We start from the raw sequence: 20558 nt of genomic DNA, 5'->3' as shown, positions 1-20558 counted from the left end.
CGCACTAATTTAGTGCGCAATCCGAATCCTAACTTTACATTTAAGTCACTATTACGCGCCAAAATTAGTCTTGAAAAACACTTATATAAACCCCTAGCTAGCCATTTTCAAGTCACTCTTCACCTCCTCCATTTTTACTCTTACAACATACTTCAACCCCCCCCCCCCCCCAACCCCAAAAAAAAATCATGTCTCAAAGCTCCAAAACGTCAAACTTTGCTATAGAACCCGATGTTTGTGAATGCGGTTATTATTATAAGCTAAAAACATCAAAGACGCAAGATAATTCGGGTCGTCGTTTTTGGCGTTGTAAAGTGCTTGAAGTAAGTGTTTTTATAAGTTTTTAGGGTTAATTTTATTTTCACAATATCTACATATTTTACTTTCAAAAACTGATTTTCTTGTAATGTTTATAGGATATGAATGGTTGCAAACATTTTCGATGGGAAGATAGCAATCCCGTGGATAAAATTATGGCAGCAAAGTTTAAAAAGCCTCATGTTGATAGAGGTACCGCGACCTCACGTATCACTAGAGATACCGTGAAGTTTCACTTGCAGTTTAAGCTTATGGAAGCTCAAGAAATTGACCTTTTGGAGGTCTTGCTTAAAGAATCCAAAGAAAAATAAAGTTTTTTCAAGGCTAACCTTAGAGACACTCAACACGAGAAAAATGCTTTGAAAGAAAAACTGAAATTTTGGAAGATTATTTGTGCTATCTTGTTGTTGTTGTTGTTGTTGTTGTTTATTTCTATGTATTTTGTTTTTTAAGTTTATTATTTCAATGTATTTTTTTGTTATTTTTATATATTTTGTTTTTACTAGTTGTACGTTTTCACGTATTATGTAATCAGCATCTTTTACGTACTAATTTATTTGTATTTTCTTTAAAATTGTGAATTGTTGAACTTTGTATGTATTACTAACTCCAAGAAGCTTATATAAATTAATAATAGACTATAACAATCAAAGAAAATTAAAAACATACTAATTTTTTTTCAAATTGATGACTTCATAATATATAAAAAATAAAAATTAACCGCATGACTCCGAAACTTAAATGACCCACAAACTAAGATAGTAAACCAAAATAACCCCTAATCATCATCAGAATAGAAGTTCACAATATCGTCCTCCGAACAATATTTTGGATTTCTTAAGGCATATCTTCTTTCTGTAGATGTTAGTTCTCTACCTATTGATGATGCTTGTTCTTCGGCCAACTTCACCATGTAAAATCTACAACGTCTTGCTAGCATTCTGTTGTTTTCTTTTCTAATCCTATGTACGGCGAGCTCACAAGAATGTGGACCTACTCGAGGCATGGCCATTGAGTATCTTGTTGGGATTTGAACGTTGAGATTTTTCAAGTCACGGACAAGACATTTTAATTCGGCATGCCGATATGCCGATCCTCGGCGTAACCCGCAATAATATTCTCGTGGATCTGAATATTTCAGCTTGCGAAAATCATCATTACGCTCTATTAAAAGGTTGGGCTTCAAATCGTCTAGCATGAATTCATAGTTATCAAGAAAACTCGGTTCATCGGAATAGCTACTATAATTTGGGCTATCATCACCACTGTTATTCGAATCATTTGGAAAGAATACAGACCAATCTACATTTCTACTACTCGACATTGAATATGTTGTTGTTTAATAACAAATGAAAGGCTACTTATATAGTTGCAAAACTCCAAGTCCCTTGGGGTAGGGGTGGGCATGGTACGGTATGGTACGGTATTTGCAACTTTGGTTCGGTAATTTCGGTTTTCAGTAATTAAAAATACTATACCATTACCATACCAAATTAATTCGGTACGGTTTGTTATTTTTAAGTTCGATTTTGGTATTTTTCGGTATGGTAATTCGGTAACCATAGTTTGTTCGACTACGACTTACCTATATACATATAATAAAGAATTAAGACTTCGGCTATTCAAGAAACGTCTCAATTATATTATACTAACACCTTACACGTGTAAACATATTCAAAAGAAAGTATAAGCAATGCCCTTTATTAATCAATTACACAAAAAAGACATTTCAATTAAGATATATATACTTCAGTACACAAAAAGGGCATTTCAATCAATTATATCATACTAACATATCTTACACATGTGAAAATATTTAAAAGAAACTACAAGCAATTCTAACGTCTAAACAATTAGTTTGTACTAATACTAATTATATATTTGTTAGTATTATAAATATATATATGAATTATATATGTAACTATATGGAATACTTCGGTATGGTATTCGGTATTTCGGTATTTTCTTTATCAATACCGGATACCGTACCAAATACCAAAACTTTAAAAAATGCATACCAAATACCGTACCAAATACCATAATACCAAAATCGCGGTATTAAAAATTTCGATTTTGGTATGGTAATCGGTATATATCGTACCGTGCCCACCTCTACCTTGGGGTCCTCCTTATGACCCTACCTATTTACTTTATTATAAAAAATATTAATAGGATCACGGGAATTCATCTTCGTCGGACATCTCACGGTCAATCCCGAGCCTGGATACCGAATCGACGTAACCTCGTTGATAATATTCTACCCTGAGGCAATGTATTTTCATCCGATTGTTCTCTTCGCGAAAACGGTTAAGAACGAAATTGAACTCTTATAGTGTACCACGAGGCATTGACGTAGCACGACTTTTTGGACGTTTGAGTCCGAGTGCCCTCAAGTTTTGTTTTACCATTTCAACCTCCCTAACACGCCAATTCCACTCAGCTCTCATTGTATTCTTGATTGTATCTGTGGTTCAGGTTATTTGAGTATTTAAAATCATCCTCATCTAGTTTCCATGTCCTACCCATTGCTTCGAATATGTTTGTTGGGGTAAAACATGTAATAGAACCAATATCAGAAAATTGGTTCCAAAATGCCATAATAACTTGTTTCTTGTGAATGCTCGTTGTTCGTCGTTCATGTTATATACTACACCTTGATATGACAACACCATGCTCAATTTCAGACGCTTTATATGACACACTTACACTGCGCAATATTTATATGCGCAAAATATGAGTTTTCACATACTTGATGTGACAACACTATGCTCAATTTCAGACGCTTTATATGACACACTTATTGAGTTTTCACATACTTGATGTGACAACACCATGCTCAAATTCAGATGCTTTATATGACACACTTATATTGTGTACTAAGTTAGTGCGTAAAATATTAAGTTTTCACAAACTTGATGTGACAACACCATGCTCAAATTCAGACGCTTTATGTGACACACTTATATTGCGCACTAAATTAGTGCGCAAAATATTGAGTTTTCACATGCTTGCTGTGACAACACCATGCTCAAATATATGACATACTTATATTGCGCACTAAATTAGTACGCAAAATATTGAGTTTTCACATACTTGATGTGACAACACCATGCACAAATATATGACACACTTATATTGCGCAAAATATTGAGTTTTCAAACGCTTAAGTTTTTTCTATTTAATATGAAGTTTGGATGAGGTAAACACTCATCCATTTTATAAGTTTAAGTGATCTTTTTTAACATTCTTGAAAGAAAGAAAAACTCGAAAGTTCTTAAAAAAAATGTCTTCTTCCCCTTCACTGTTAAGGTTTCTTTATTTTGGGATGGGGAGATTTTTTATGATAATAATATTGTTCGTAGTAATAAACCAAAAGCTCATGTTAAGTATCCAACTATGTTGGATTACCAAACATTACTCAATGCCTTACACAGAAGAATGAAAAACTAATCGTGAATGTGAATTATATGTAGTAGGCAGATACCAAACAACCATTGCAGCACAAGGTTTAGTGCTTTATGGTGAGTGGATTATCGATGATGATAACCATGACTCTTTGAAGAATTATTTGATGGCGCCAGAAGAATATAGGGGGTTAGGCAACATCAATGTTCTTAAAATGTATGTTGAGAGGATACCTCGCAGTCATCAGGAAGCCCCTCAAGTCCAGCCTACTCATGGCAACACCTATACAGACTTGAGTTCTTATGGACACATTTTGAGTGGTCAGGTGCCGCTGGAAACTCTAAGCCAGCAATTTAATCAAAATTACGGTGAAAATTGATAAATATCCATTCTTAAATTATAATTTTGTGTAGTAACACATGTTTATTTTATTATACATATAGTAATAGTAATGTTTTTTTTTTGTCTCTTTTTAGGGTTATACACCTGATATGAGTAATATTGGGCAATCCCCTCAGTTCGATGCAACTGATTATTATCGGTAGGTATACTTTTTATTAATTAAATAATATAAGTGTTTTGATGTTTAGTATTTACACTACTTGAACTGTCTCTGTAGTGAAAACTACACACAAAACTCGCCAGTGGCACCAAATGTTGATTTCGGTGTAGTTGTTCCTTCTTCAAACCCTGACAATATTGATCATAATTGGTAGGTTCATCACCTTGCTATTAAATAATCCATATATATTTTGATGTTGGTATTTAAAATATCCTACCTATTTTTCATGTAGGAAGAGCCCTTTACTAGATGATGATGATTATCCTAATTATAGAAACATCGTCGAGTGATAGCGATAAAATACCGAATGCAGAGGAGTCCGACGATGATGATAATGATGAGGTTAATGTTAATCCTCGTATGCAGGAATTACAATTAGTAGAAATGATGCAAAGTCGGCCAAACCAGCAAGAACTGATGGCCAAAAGCCCAATTCACCAATAAGAACCGATGGCCGAAAGCCCAATGCAGTGGCATTCTGACTTGATTCCATATCTTGACAATCTTCAAGTTCGTCCTGATGCCTTCATCTACACCAAAGAAGATGATCCAGTTCGCCATAAATTGTGGAAAGAATCGGTCGATCTTGTAAGGGATCAAGTTCACCTTACAACAGGCATGATATTCGAATTCAAAAAAGCATTGCAGAGGGCGGTCAAAATTATTAACTACCAAGGAATGAGGGAGTTTAAGGTTGATGATTCAACCCAAAAGATCTTGAGACTGGTTTGCAAACTATAGTATCAAGGTTGTCAATGGATGCTTCGTGGTATTGTTAAGCATGATAGCATGTGGATTATCACAAATTCTACCCACGTCACACCTGTGATATGGGAGAGAATCAAATAGACCATTTTAATTTAGATACAAATATGATTACTCAAATGTTACTTGTTCACGTTGCCGAAACCCCAAGGTAAGCTATTCGACCGAGTTCGTTATAATTTTGGCATCAATTAAATTATCATATCATTGCTAAATGTGTTTATTTAAACTTGTCCAGGTATCCCATCAAAGATTGCATTAGAAACGTTAAGGAAACATATCGTAAAACGATAAGCAAGAGAAAAGGGATATCTCGGACGTAGGCGGGCTTTTGAGATGATTTATGATACATGGGAGGGCTCTTTCCGGCGATTCTTGAGGTATATACGGTTCTACAAAAATTCAATCTGATCTTGTTGTAGCAAGTGGAAGCTCGTTGCCGGTAACATTTTCAATTTTGTGTTTGGACATTTAAACCATACATTGATGGTTTTTTTCTTCATTCTTAAGCCAATTATATCCATAGATGGCATCCATGTGTACGGGGTATATGACATCAACCTACTGATTGCAGTAGGGATGGATGTCAATGGGTCGATATTTCCTCTTGCTTTCGTCATTGCCGCTAACGAAAGCAACGACACATGGGGGATGTTTTTGACACATTTAAGGCGATATGTTATTAAGAATCATATGGGCACATGCGTGCTATCTGATCGACATTAAGCCATAATACACAGTATGTCTAATTTGTCGGGGTGACAACCTCCTTTTGCTTACCATCGATTTTGTTTAAGGCACATAACCAAACAAAATTTAGAAACGCCATACTAAACAAATTGATGTGGACGGCTGCAATGGAGCATCAACAAAAAATGTTTCTTATACGGATGGAGATGATCCAGACACTGAATCCAATATCATATAATTGGTTGAAGGTTATCGAGATTGAGAAATGCACATTACATGCGGATGGAGGTAGAAGATGGGGATGCTAACAACAAACAATTCGGAGTCATTCAATGGTTTGCTAAAAAATGCAGCGGGAAATTGGGATTCTTGCGGTGAGAATGACTTTCAAGTAAGTTGTGGAGCGGTTTGCCACTAGAACAAGACATGCCAGAGCCATATTAGTAGATGGTGGGAGGTTGATGCCAAAACCTGTACAAATGTTCTAGCATTATAGGAAAAAATGTGAACTACACCATGTGGTAAAGTATAACTATGCCGAATATGTGTATAAAGTCCGGACAGGTTATTACTAAGGTCAGGGAGGAAACCTTCATACCGTTTATGAGAGAACGAGAACGTGTAGCTGTGGTAAGTGGCAATCATACACATCTTAGGTGTTCTCATGCCATTAAGTGTTTCCAGGCAATGGGAAAAATGATATCCACGTATTTGGCATTCGAATACAACGTCGAAAATTATCTTAAAGCATATGCCAGAGGTTTCTAACCACTTGGTGATAAATCTTATTGGCCAAACGAGCCATTTTTAATGATTGCTAACATGGAGTATATCCGTAAAATTCATGTGAACGCACGAACTCGGATTCCCAATCAAATGGATGTTCCAGATAGGACACACTCTCGAAGGTGCTAGACGAGTAAGGAGTTTGGCCATGATAAGCGTTTGTGTCACTTACGAAGCCGTGGTGGTGCAAGTACCTCTGGTGGTGGAAGAACCTCTCGTAGTGAAAGTCTTCCATGGTTGAAGATTGTCTTAAATTATGAATGTATTTTAATTCTTCTTGATGTATTTGAATTGTCTTGAATTAGTAGGGATCTAGTAGGCTGAGTTGGTTGAGTCTCAACTTTATTGTTGGTGAGGTTCAAATCCCTAATGCTTATAATCGCTTCCATTTCCCTTCCCTACCTACCTGAGAAATAAATATTATTTAAAAAAAAAACATTTGAACTATCACTATTTCGCAGTTTCACGACTTAGCTATCAATTATTTTCCTACTTGAACGATCACCACACCTCAAAACTGACTAGAAACCCGTTTGGATTGACTTATGACTTTTGACTTATATAAGCCAAAAGTCATAAACTAGAATTCTTTTGACTTATTTTTGTTATTTTGACTTAAAAACACTTTTTTATTTTATCTAAATACTATAAAAGTGCTTAAAAATTATTTTGGCTTAAAAGCACCTAAAATAAGCCAATTCAAACAGGCTCTAGGCCAATTTATCAGCTGTTTCTTGTTTCTTTTTCCTACATAAACTCTATCACCATTTACTCAACTACGTATATTTTTTTAATACATAAATGGTGATAATTCGGTAGAAGAAAAAACCAACGGATAGATGAGCTGTCCTCGCGAAAAAATGACGTAGTTAATGTTTTTGACCATTAACACTACTTATTTATTTTTTGAAACGGAATTGTGAAAATGACAAAAAGTGTCAAAAGCAAGTGGAAGTAGTATTAAATGCCAGCCGCCCCTAATAAATGAAAAACGGAGGGAAAAAGAAAAAACTGACATTGGGCGGAGTACGCATTAGCACTAGCAATACGAAACCCAGAAACGCGTTGCCCTATCAACACGATTACAATTCCGTGTGGTCTTTGGCACTATCAAAATTCGTACGCCACAAATTTCTTCAGCAGCACTCCAAAGTATCAACCAATCACAATAATAAATCAATTAAAAGAGATGGATTGCGCGTGAATAGTAAATTGCACGAGTACATAATAGGAAGTACGAATTATCATTTTTTAGTCCCTTTATTTCAATTTATGTCATATTTTTTATTTTTTGAAATTTAAATTACATGAACGAATTATCATTTTTTAGTCCCTTTATTTCAATTTATGTGATATTTTTCATTTTTTGAAATTTAAATTACATGAACTTTGACTATAAACTGAATTATATATTGAAACTACCTGAAAAATACTACTCCCTCCTTCCCATAATAAGTGTCACCTGATTAGAAAATCAAGATATAAATTAACTAAATTTTTTCAACTCTACCCTCAGACAAAAACTTACAAATTAAAGTAACATCTAAATGATGATTAAGACATAATTTAGTATTGTTGGATTTCCAATATAAAAAAATTAATACTTGTGCATGCTCTAATCAAAAGAAATAAATAATTTATTTTTATTATATAAAGGTAATTTAGTAAACTTCACATTATTTTTTTAATTTCTTTTGTTTAGTGACACTTATTATGGGATAGAGGAAATATAAATTATGATTTTTTCTCATATCAATCTGGTGAAAAATTACTAAATGAAAAGAAAGTGCTGGAAGTTATAATTTTTCTTATATCAATTTAATAAAAAATACATCTTAAAATTTTAGTCAAAATTAATGAAGTTTGAATATGCGAAACTGAAAAGTACCGTAAATTGGGAAAAAGAGAGTAATGTATTATTCTGTTCCCTTTTTGTCTAATCACTGTAATCAAATTAGATCTTAACCGACAAATTCAGCAAATATATTACTGACAGCCCAAAATCATAATAGAAAAAGCTTTTGCTGATTCGGAATATCTTCAGAACTAACTACAGTTAGAGTTGGATTGACAGCAAAAACTCACGGCATAAATCTGTCAAACAAGAGAAAATAAAAGCAGGCAGAATATCTACAAAGTTCAGAGAAATCAGTTCCAATTAAAACCTACCGTTATAATCTGAAAAGTCGTCAAGTCCTACTCATCATCTTCTTAAACTCCTCGAAGTTAACACATCCATCGCCATCAACATCAACTTTGCTAATCATACGACGACAATCCTTAATCGAACACTTCTCTCCTAAACTCTTCATAACAGAATGCAACTCCGCCGCCGTGATCTTTCCGTTTTTGTCCTTATCATACAAACCGAACGCCTCTCGTAGCTCTTTTTCACTGTCCGTTTCACTTCCAGGACAGTGAAATGCTGCAAACTCTTTCAAGTCAATGAAACCGTCACCATCAGTATCAACTTCAAGCATTATTCGCTTTACTTCATCTGGCGAGGTCTTACTGCCTAGCGCATTGAGAATCGCGCCGAGTTCCGATAACGAGATTTTTCCGTCGCCATTGGCGTCGAATTTTCGGAAAACTTTCTCGACTTCCTCCATCTCCACAGATGAAATTGTTGGCTCTTTGGAATAGCTTGAAGTTTCGGCCATTTGTGGAGACAGATTGGATTGGAAGGGAAAAGAAGAGGAAAGGGCAAGAGATTTTTTTTCAGTTGTGAGTTAGTTGATGGGAATTTATATATGAGAGGATCACGCGGTTTAACGCGGAAAAGTGGGATATAATTGTCTGTCACGCGGGATTTCGCGTGAAGTCCAGGTCGCTTTTTATTTATTTGGTGAGACTGGATCCAGTACGAACGCTCGCATGGGTAGTAACGTAATAGGAGTAATAAATGAGGACTTCTAAATTCTGGTAAAAGTTTATTAGCTGGGTTTGGTCATGAAAATCAAATATTTTTCACTTTATTTGGTATTTTAGAGTTAGAGTTGAAGATGGAGTTGTATTTGGTTATAATTTTTATAAAGAATATTTGGTTGTTTGAATATATTAAAAGTGAAAAAAAAAAAAGTAAAAAACAAGTTTTGGTTGTTTTTTAAATTCCTGAAATTTTTATGACCAAACATCATAAAATGAAAAAAGTGAAAAAATATTTTCGGAAAAAAGTGAATAATTCTCATGGACAATCTTTAACTTGGAATGAAACAAATATTTCCTTATGGATATAAGTTTTGTTTAAAAACGACCGCATATAAAGCAATCAGTAATTAATAGTTTTTTTATTTATAGCTATGATTCGTTATATATTATATTACTACTTAGAATTGAATATGTGAATCTTTTATAATCAATCTATTCTTTTGTTGTCAATAATTTTTTTCTTACAGTATTTTCATCACAGCTTTCGCTTTGCATTTGTCAGACTGACCTGGTTTTGAGTGAGGGTCTATCAGAAACTACCTATCTACCTCACATAAGATCGGGATAATGACTGTATATATCTATCCTCCCGAAACCTCGCTTGTAGGATCACACTAGCTATATTATTATTGTTGTTGTGGTACCAATAAGGCAGAGGCGGATTAGATTTGAAGGCTTGTGGGTTTCGGCCAATAGCATGATGTCTGTTCTTGGTTTCTCGGCCAAATTTCTTATATATTTAAAGGGTTTCACATTATAAATACAAGGTTCGGATAAAAGTTGTGGGTTCTCGCAAACCCACATCCAATGGTGTGGATCCGCCCCTGCAATGAGGGTGTTAAATAGGAGATCTAACAAGTAGTACATGTTCTTGAATTGTCACTAGAGACTACAAGTTGTAATTGAATGACCTTTAGACCACTATTATCAAAATTAAGTTATTTCTTCCTTCATTAATTAGCTATGTAAAAATAAAAATTTAAAAGCTTAAAAAGGTCAGCCATAGACGAGAGTATATAAATCAATCGTGCCATGTGTCTAGCGAAAATTGTCTTGAGGCTTTTTGCGGATATATAAGTGTAAAAGTCTATTTTTAGGAAAAAGCCTTTTTGATTAACGAATAAACAATCGACACGATGTGGGTGTAGAAAAATGGAGCAATAGTGGATAATGGCCTGCCCCTTCGGTGAGTGAGATTAAAGGGTTTTACAAAATAGGTCTTAAAGGAAAAGAAAGGAGGAGTGTAAGTTAAAGATTGAGTGTATGAGCCTGTTTAGATGCCTGTTTGGAAAATTTCTCAAAATGGGTTTAAAATTTTGTATACCCTTTTAATATTACCATTCGTAGCTAAAAATCGGTTTTGTGTATGTTTTCGCATGTATTTGTTGACGGCAAATACATGAGCATGCTTGATAAAAAAACGAATTCCTTTATTTTAGGCTATAACGGTGGTATTAAATGAGTAATTAAGATATTTTACCTTCTTTTGCGCAAAATCTCTTGTAATAATCCCTTTCATACACTTTCTCTTTTCATTTAGCATTCTTGACATTCAAACGTAAAAATTCAAATTTCAAATTAAATCTTCAACACCTCGAAAATACATTGACAAAACAAACACGATCAATCAACGACAATGTATTTGAAGTTTTCAATATTGATTTCGTTTTTTATTTACCCATGTATTTGATAGCATAACTAATGTATTTGACGTTTCAATCAAACTCCATGTATTTTATATTAAATATCATGTATTTGTGTGAGTAACAATTTGCATCACTATATATAGTGGTAATGTATTTGAAGTTTTCAATATTAATTTCGTTTTTTATTTACCCATGTATTTGATAGCATATGTATTTGAAGTTTCCACAAACCCCGTGTATTTTAAATTAAATCTCATGTATTTGTGTGAGTAACAATTTGCATCACCCATATTTTTTGATGGGATTAATTTGAACAAAATACATAAATATATAGAAACTTTGTATTTGCGTCACCAGGTATTTAAAACTAATTGAACATGGAATTAATTTGAACAAAATACACAAATATATAGAAAAACTTAAAAAATACACCACCAACCACAACAATTGGTAGTTATATCATAGCAACATACACAAATACATATATTTTAAATTCCCTGATAAAACTCTCTCCCTTCTCCATTTATGGGCAAAAACAATCACTTCCACCAAGTTGATTTTGTGGAAGAATAATAACACAAATAGTTCAAAGAGATGGGATAGAAAGAAAATGATTTTTTTTTTTGAAAAAAAAAAAAGAAAGAATACGATCTTTTGGTGAGAATGGAAGTGAAATTTTTTAGAGAGGAAGAAGACGATCATAAAAGGTAAAGTTATGAAAAAGAGAGAGAATGGTAATGTATATTAAGTGATTAATATTGTATAAAGGGATATGGGATTGGGGGTGCTAATTTTTAGGTGTATTTGTGAAATGGTAATTTAAAAATTACTGTGTAGCTATAATAGTTAAATTAAAAAAGTATTTAGTTATTATTAGTAATTAAAATAAAAGGTAGTTATTATCACTAATTATGTATTAGAAGTAGCTATAACACGTAAAAATTCCTTATTTTTTTGGCTTATTTTAAGCATAAAATGGCTTTAAGCTGGTCAATCAAACACTCAAAAAAGCTGAACAACTTATAAGTTGTTTTCAGCAACTTATAAGCCAATTATCCAAACGGGCTCTATATATATTTACAATTGAGTATATGAATGAGATACTATTATCCTTAATCAAATATTTCAGATTTGAAATTTTCTTTGGGGAGTGGAGCATTTTATTTCCTTAATAAGCTTGGTTGGTGCAAATTTTATTTAGCTGAATGATTGAAATTCTGACTATGCCATTTATGGGGAAAATTAGTGGTTGTGTTCAGTATGAAAGAAAATGATTTTTGGAAAATAAGTCAATTTTTTACTTATTTTTTAATATTTGGGTGGCGGTTTTTAAAGGCATTTATATATATAATCTAGCACAACGGTTTTTTTCATTTTCTTGTCCATGGGGCCGGTTGGGATGGGGATTAACGTCTGCATCTATTAGTAAATCGAACTTTATGAAATTTCACTGAATATGTTGTTATGTTGAATCTAGCAAAACAGCATGGGAATGGAACGGGGGTGGCGGGGCCAGGGCTTGGATTGTCAAGGGATGGGGCCGGTTGGGGCATTGGGTAGATTGAAATATCAGCTAATGTAGAACTTTTTTCACTAATAAAATTTTCTAAAATTTTCTTCCAAATATTATTTTTCAAAACATTTTAACCAATTGCTTTCCCTAGTACCAAGCACACCCTATATCACGAATGATTAACGAAGCAAGCAGTTAGGAGAACATCTAATAGTAAATGCTAGAGCGAGGACAGATATCTGTCACGGCGTGAGTTCAGGGAAAAGCGGTGAGCCTAATTTGAAACAAAAAAAAAAAAAAGAACAGGAAAGCAGTGACTTAGCTTCATATCAATAATGGGACATCACATGCTGACGGATCTGGAAAACGAAGGATTCTTATCTTTCACTTCACGTTAGCAAATTCGGCATTCAGTTTCAGTTCAAATTTGTCTAATTATATTATACGTATTTGGATTGCTCGTTCCTGTTTCTGTTCGTCTGATTACATCAAAGTCAAGTTGAATTTATAAATTCCATATATCTTGTCGAATATTTGACACCATCAAAACGCGTTTGTATTATGTAATTCAGTTTCTTGTCCCAGTCCGGTATTTAACTTCCTTTTTTCTGTTAACTACTTGCAACATTGGAATGGGATGGATAACAATACATGACTTGGCATTTTATACTTTTTGCGTTTTGCTTTAAAGTAAGACTAAAGAGGATACCTAGACAGCGGGATTATAAAAAGAAGAAAATGAGAAGACTTTCAAATGAATTTTGATCCTGCAGTACTAATTAATATGGTAACTAAAAGAAGCACGTTGGAAGTTGTAATTGAATTGTAAATATTTTGTATTCAATTTTAAGCTTTGTTGTTTAAGTGTGTAATCATCTCTAAAAATTTAAATTATTAGAGTTATCACACTTTTATTTATTTAATTATGTCTTCAACCCGTACTTCCGGATTCTTTTTGATGAGTTAAGCACGTGAAATACTTCTTGATAATGGGTGATAGTAACCCGAATCCTGAATTTTTGTTGTTATGTTACCATGTTGAAGTGTGTGGTCGACAACATCTGAAATTTAAAATTATTAGAGAGAACATACTATTTTATTTATTAGTTATGTTATATCTTCAAACAATTATATTCTCATTATCATTTGGAGGTATAAATCTACCGAATAACATATGATGACCCTCTCCAAAAATAGAAAATAATTAAGCTATACTCCAAAGTCCAAACCTGTGTTTTCCTTGTCTTGACTTACCCAGAAGTGCCGAAATGCATGCCAAGCAATGGGTGAAATTTCTTGGCTTCTAAGCTCACAATAGTAAAAGCGTTGAGTGTATGATACTTTAAGGGCTCGTTTGGTACGATGGATAAGCAAAAATAGTCCTGGGATAAAAATTCAGTGCCGCCTTATTCTACTTTTGGTTGGAATAAAAATTCGGGATAACTAATCCCGGGATTAATTATCCCAAGATTATAGTGTTTTTTTATCCCACATTGAGGGTGGAATAACAATCCCACGATAACTTATTTTCTAACCAAACGAGCCCTTAGTTTCACTTATGGAGGGAACAAGTTAAAAGTTTGATCTAATAACAAAAGAAATGAATTTCCCTCTCTTATTTGGAAAAGAAAAAAGATGAATTTCTTTTATCATATAGCTAGTTCAGTATATTTATACAGGCACGTTGAAATTACATTAACCATCGTAAAGAGGAATATGATAAACTAAAAAGACCCACAGAGTTAAATATCGTGATTTAATGATCCTCAATTTTATCATTAGTGCAACATTTCATTTACGAAATTGAGAATATATTTTGAGAAAATTGGAGTAGTGAAAACCTAATATATTTCATAGGATGCTATGATAAATTATAAACGAAAGTAACGAAATTATAATGCATTTCATTATTTTGTTCCCAATTATCATTCCTTAAATATGTCAGGTGTATAAACATAAATAACGTAAGAAAGTAGCAATTGATATGTTTTTATTAAGGGAAAAGGGTCAAAAATACCCCTCTACTTTGGAAAAAAGGCTAAAAATATCCTCCGAACTTATTTTGGATCAAAAATACCCCTCTCATCCTTTAAGTTTTCAAATATACCCCTGTCTTGGAAAAATTATCCAAAAATAATCAGGAATTATTTTTTTAAACCACCTCCGTCATTTTTAAATCCGACCCAATAAATAATAACTCAGTAAGATCCCTTATTCCTCCAAATTCGTAGGTATGAAGTTTGAGGAATTGGGGAATAAGGGGTTCGTATGGGTTATTGTTTAGTTGGATCAGATTTAAATGATGGAGCAGTTTAAAATGATTTCGAATTATTTTGGGACGAGATAATTTCCGTCAATGAGGTATATTTGAAAACTTGGGATGAGAGGATTTTTGACAAAATAAGTTCGGAAAATATTTAAATTTTTCCAGTGAGGAATATTTTTGACCCTTTTCCCTTTTATTAATTACAACGTAGCAAAGATGCCAGGGAAAGGAGCTATTTCTCCTACTCAAGCCTAGCAACTTTGTATATAGATGGCTATATAGATCTATATTTAACTATTACAGAAGCATGAGTTTAGTGGTAGTATCGTCGTCAAACTCCTAGTCATGTAAAAAAAAAAAAAAAAAATTAAGGTGGGGATCCACATGTGTGCTGTGGGTCCTACCAAAACTTTCTCTCTCTAAAAATCCCTCGCATTTTTTAGGCTCATTGTCACTTATGCCCTTATTTTGTGTAGCTGTTTAACTTTTATCCCTAAAAAAAAAATTGTGGGATATAAATTTATATTTCTGTATCATAATATCTCACAAGTTAAGATACGCACCATTAAAAACTTATGGCCACTAGGCATAAAATTTAGGAAATATAACTTGACTTATGTCTATTTGGAAAAAATATTTACCCGAAATGACTCATAGTTTTAATATTACCCAAAATGACCCTTTTATACATTATTATACACTTTTATATAAGATCGACACATTATTTACAGTAAGTGTATAATGTTGTATATCGTGTGTATAAACACTATTTTAAAAAAAGTTGGCTATACAGATGTAAATTAAAAATATAACTACGTGGATGCAATATTTTATGCTGGATTGTATATTATTGAAATTATTCCTAAAATTAATTGCTAAAGGCAAAAATTAAATACCAGCCCATTTGAAGGACAATTCGTGCAATTTCTTCCATTTTTTTAGTTTTTAATTTGTAATAGACAAATTCCCTTTTTTAAAGCTAAATTCAATAGTGAGCTATAATGAAGAAAATTGTATTACACCCTCCAACATCTCAATCATGTTAAATAAGAATAAGAAAGAGCTCACAAGAATCACCTCACTAATTTACCAATTTCAAATATTTGCTTATCAAATTTTATTTTAAGGTCAATTTTTTATGTCAATTTGATCAATTTCTAGAGCAAATGAGGAATCAATTCTTATTATATGACTTAATAAATGTTTCATTAAAAACAAAATATCCTACAAACCTAATATCTTATAAAGTATACAACATATTTATTTTGAAAGATGGAATTTTTTCTTTCAACAATTTGTGAAAAATATAATGAATTAGGCCCATAATAGTAATATGAAAAATTGAAATGATTAGTAGTGTGCTTCAATATTTTTACAATGAAAGGATCCAAATATTTTATTAGGATAAAGTTTTTAATTTGTAATAGACAAATTCCCTAATAATTTAAAAGATAGGGGACAATTGCCCAAAAAAAAAAAAAGACATTTAAAGAATGATAATAAGTTCAGAAAATGGTAAAGGTACGCTTAGTGAAATTTTAAAGAAGAGAAATTCAGGAAAAAAGAAATAATGATTTAAATTGAACACAAAAACCGCTAAAGAAGTCATAAAACCAAAAGATTTAAAACTTATACCTTTGTGTAAGGATAAAAATGCACTAATTTTAGACACATACGTCTCACACAAATAATGAGGAATAACATCAAGAAGACGAAATATAAACGGTCAAAAACGTATACACATATTTTCTTAAAATGATGAAGTTGGTCTATACTTAAAAATTTAAGACTACAACAGATGCTAACACATGAAAGCGCTTTTCAGTGTTGTTGAGTAGAAAGAGATGATGACATGAAACTCGGTAGGAGAAGGTGTATTTCAAATCTTTCAATTGGAGAACCAAATCAGGAAAGTCAAAAATGGGAGAAGCGGACTAAGTAAACTAATTTATTGATATTTTCAATTAATTGAATTATAATACTTTCTATAATAAAAAAAATATTACTAAAATGTATTCTCTCTGTCCTAATTTATGTGATATAATTTGATTAGGCAAGAAGTTTAAAAAAGAAATGAAAGATCTTTGAAACTTGTGGTCTAAAACAAGTCATAGATATTTGTGTGGATTTAAATCATTTCATTAAAGGTAAAAGGGGAAGTTTCAAGTTAAATGATTTCTAAACATAAAAATATATCATTCTTGTTTAGACAGACTAAAAAAAAAGTGTGATGCTATTTTTGTCTTTGGGCTTGCATCATCTAGTATATGTAGAAAGTGTTGGAAATCTTACGGAAAATACTCCATCACGAACGTTATCGGAAAATACTCCATCACGAACGCTGTCGGAAAATACTAGATCACGAACCCTTGTATAGAAAATCTTGAAAGCTTGAGCCATGTCAATTAAGACGCTGTCCTTAAGGATATTTCACCCAGTATGGGTGTATCCCCAGGATTCAACAAGTCTTCTAGTCAGTGTTTTAAAAGGCGTTTTTGGGGCGAGCCCCAACCTTCGGGCCTAGGCCCAGAGCGAGCGTAAGCCAAAAACGCACAAAATTGAATATTTTTTTTTAAAAAAAGTTAAATATCGTACGGGCGGGGCGTAAGTTTTTTCTAATCATTTATCTTGTATGGGCAAATGTAATTCTTACTATCTTCCATGTTTGCATTTTCCTTCTTTATGCTTTATTTTTCTAGTTTTCTTAAGCTTCAGTTTTTAGGATAAGGCCTAGCTATTTGGAGCATTAATTTGTATTCTTTTGGAGCGTATATTATTGTCAATTTTATCTTTGAATTATTAGGAACTTTTTTTGTCACAAATTTGATCATAATGTAATGCATTTTATTTTTTTTTTAGTTCATAGTTCATGCATACGTTAGCATGTTAATAATAAATATATTCATTTTTATACTAATTCAATTTGATTTATATAATTTTAATATATTTTTTACTTATATTTTTATTTTATTAATTTAGAAAATATTAAAAATTAAGTATCCATGGGGCTTACGCCCCGTGCCTCGGGGCTTACGCCTGGGCGAGGCATATGTAAAACGCCTCGCCTTACGCCCGCGCCTTTTAAAACACTGTTTCTAGTACAAAATTAGGAGTCAGAATCTAACAAAGATTAAAGTAATATTATAAAACCCAGCAAAAGAAAAATAGGAGTAAGAAGATATGTTGATGTATTCTCACTTTTTCTATATCACAAAGAGAAGAACTTAAGAATATATATAGAGACTGATTCATGCAATATTGATAGCTAATTTAATAGTCCAAGAAACATGTACTGCCATCTCATATCTCATAGCAAGTAACTTTTTCACCATAATGGTATAGGCATTCAATTGCACTAATGGAGGAAGATGAATGAGGATTGACCAACAATAAAGCTGATAACGGTTTTTACTTTAAACCTTAGTATAGTGGTTAATTAAGGTATTGGTCATAATTGAATAAATAATCAGACCCATATTTGGATGATATAATTAGGATAAACTAAATATTATGAGAATGAACATTATTTTGGAAAGAATGAATTTGGACACTTCCTTCTGAGACATTACACACATTTTTTCATCAATACCCCACATATCTCAAAAGGAATAGAAGGAGAACAACATTTTGCTGGGTTTTCACGTATGAATACAATGCATCGAATCTGGTGTCGCGTAGACTATGAACCAAAACTAGATAAAATAAGATTAAACTTACAAAATAATTGGTGAAGTTTAGAACTTCTATGAACCAAGAATTCTTTTGTAAGCCCAGCGTCTTATTTTATCACATTATACTCGCACAATCTTTGTCGTTATTGCGGTTTTGCGCTAAGAGGCCATGCGCGTGTCTAGTATTCATGAGTCTTTCTGAAATGTCGCCACAATTTCATAGAAAGCCGCACCGCTCCACACTCATATAGTCCATTCATCCATCAAGTCAGATTCGCAAAGATATCTACCACCGATAAAGAATATAGTAATGAATTAAGAGTTTATAATTCAACCTTACTTTGCGTGTAGAACTGCATGAAAGAGTACTTGAATATGTGAAGTACGTATCTATTGCTTTCCATTAGAGGTCACTCTATTCCATATGATATGTGATGGTTAAAAGTGCCACGTACGTATTTGATACGAGTTGTGTTTGCTTTTCCAAAACACTCCTTTATGCTTATCATGGGGTCCTCGAGATGCCAATAATTATGAGAAAGAAAAATAGACCTTCGATTTAACTCAATCTCAAAGATAATTTATGATATGAACATTGTTCAAAGTTATATAAGGAGACAAATATACGATCCATAGCCGATGTGGAGAATCTAACACCCACTTGATAGCATGACAAGAAAATAAATTTTGGATCTAATTCGACTCTAAAATTAACTTATAATATTCAAAATCATATAAGGAGACCAAATATCCCATCCATAGCCGATGTGGGAAACCTAAAATTTTTCAAAGGCATGAATTATAAGGCTTAACAAGTTAATTAAAGATGGCATAAGAGAAGTTTGCCTTGGCCAATTAGTGCTGAGACCACAAGTAATTTATGTTAAACAGGAGTACTGAAGAAATAAGTTGTATATTAATCCTACAGGGGTGTTATTCCTTTATTCCCGTTGAATGCACCACTGAACAATTTGACTTAAAACTCTGTCGGCGCTTGTCATTTTGCTGGATTCCTTTTTATTATTTTTCAAATTATGTGATGAACGAAAGAACCATTCGATTTGCTTTGTGAAAATTCAATAAGATATAGTATAGCCTATTTGAAATACTATCACATCCGCTAGTTGTGGCGTCTGCTTTGGGCGGTGCTTAACCTGTTGTAGTCGTTGGTCCAGATGTCCCCTAAATAGAAGGGTATCAAGAAATTCAAACTTTATTGTGGTCTTCCCTGTTGCTTATGCTCCATCAAATAATTCATATTCACCAGTTTCTGCTCCATGTTTTTCATCTGATTAAAAGTGTGGTGGAAAACGTGTACTTGATTTTAGCATCCTGTGGCATAACGGTCGTTGGGTTATTGATCTTATAAATTAAAATAAGTTTCAAATTATCATGATACTAGTGAATTTATCCGCACTTGTGTACAAAAAAAAATTTAAAACACCAATACTTTTATGAATAAAAGGGTGTTATAGTCTTGACACACCCAATTTTGTCCCGCCTTCCCTAAATATTTATTTACGTTTATAGTAATTTTGGCATTTAAGAAATGATTATTTATATTTTTTTTTATTTTATTAATACGATGCTTTCGTTATCTTGTTGTAGTCACTACGCACCGTCATTACCGCTACTACTACTACTACTACTATTATTATTATTATTATTGTCTTTACCATTATGACATTTTAAAGACATGCGCACCCCTTTGCATTTATCTTCACGTAATTTAATAATAGTATTTACCTACCGAATTTTTAAACATATTATTGCCCGGATATTACAGCGTCATTTTATTTTCATCTAAATACTAAAAATACATATTTTTTATATTAAGGGGGTATTTTAGCATACTTAGTGGATAAATTTAAATTTAAAACCGGCCTTTTTTTCAAAAAATAAAAATCCAATTTTTTCTTTCATCCCCAAATTTTTGTCCAAACACAAGCCCAACCCCCCCCAATTTTTACGTTTACTTTTTAAAACCCAAACCCTATTTTTTAAAACC

At 32.7% G+C, this 20558-nt stretch overlaps 1 protein-coding gene across 1 annotated transcript; it reads right to left on the bottom strand.

Annotated features, from left to right (window-relative positions):
- Positions 1-8532: 8532 nt before the first annotated feature.
- LOC132046707 (probable calcium-binding protein CML18) lies at positions 8533-9260 on the bottom strand. The gene has a single exon (XM_059437429.1). It carries the CDS (start codon positions 9184-9186, stop codon positions 8716-8718), a length of 471 nt encoding a protein of 156 aa, XP_059293412.1. The 5' UTR covers positions 9187-9260; the 3' UTR covers positions 8533-8715.
- Positions 9261-20558: the final 11298 nt, after the last annotated feature.

This window comes from Lycium ferocissimum, chromosome 2 (assembly GCF_029784015.1).
Source record: "Lycium ferocissimum isolate CSIRO_LF1 chromosome 2, AGI_CSIRO_Lferr_CH_V1, whole genome shotgun sequence".
Lineage (NCBI taxonomy): Eukaryota > Viridiplantae > Streptophyta > Magnoliopsida > Solanales > Solanaceae > Lycium > Lycium ferocissimum.
Note: the sequence above shows the minus strand (reverse complement) of the source record. Positions and strands in the feature narration are given on the sequence as shown.

Excerpts from the sequence above, each read along its gene's own strand:
- LOC132046707 (XM_059437429.1), bottom strand. The coding sequence starts at position 9,186 with ATGGCCGAAACTTCAAGCTATTCCAAAGAGCCAACAATTTCATCTGTG.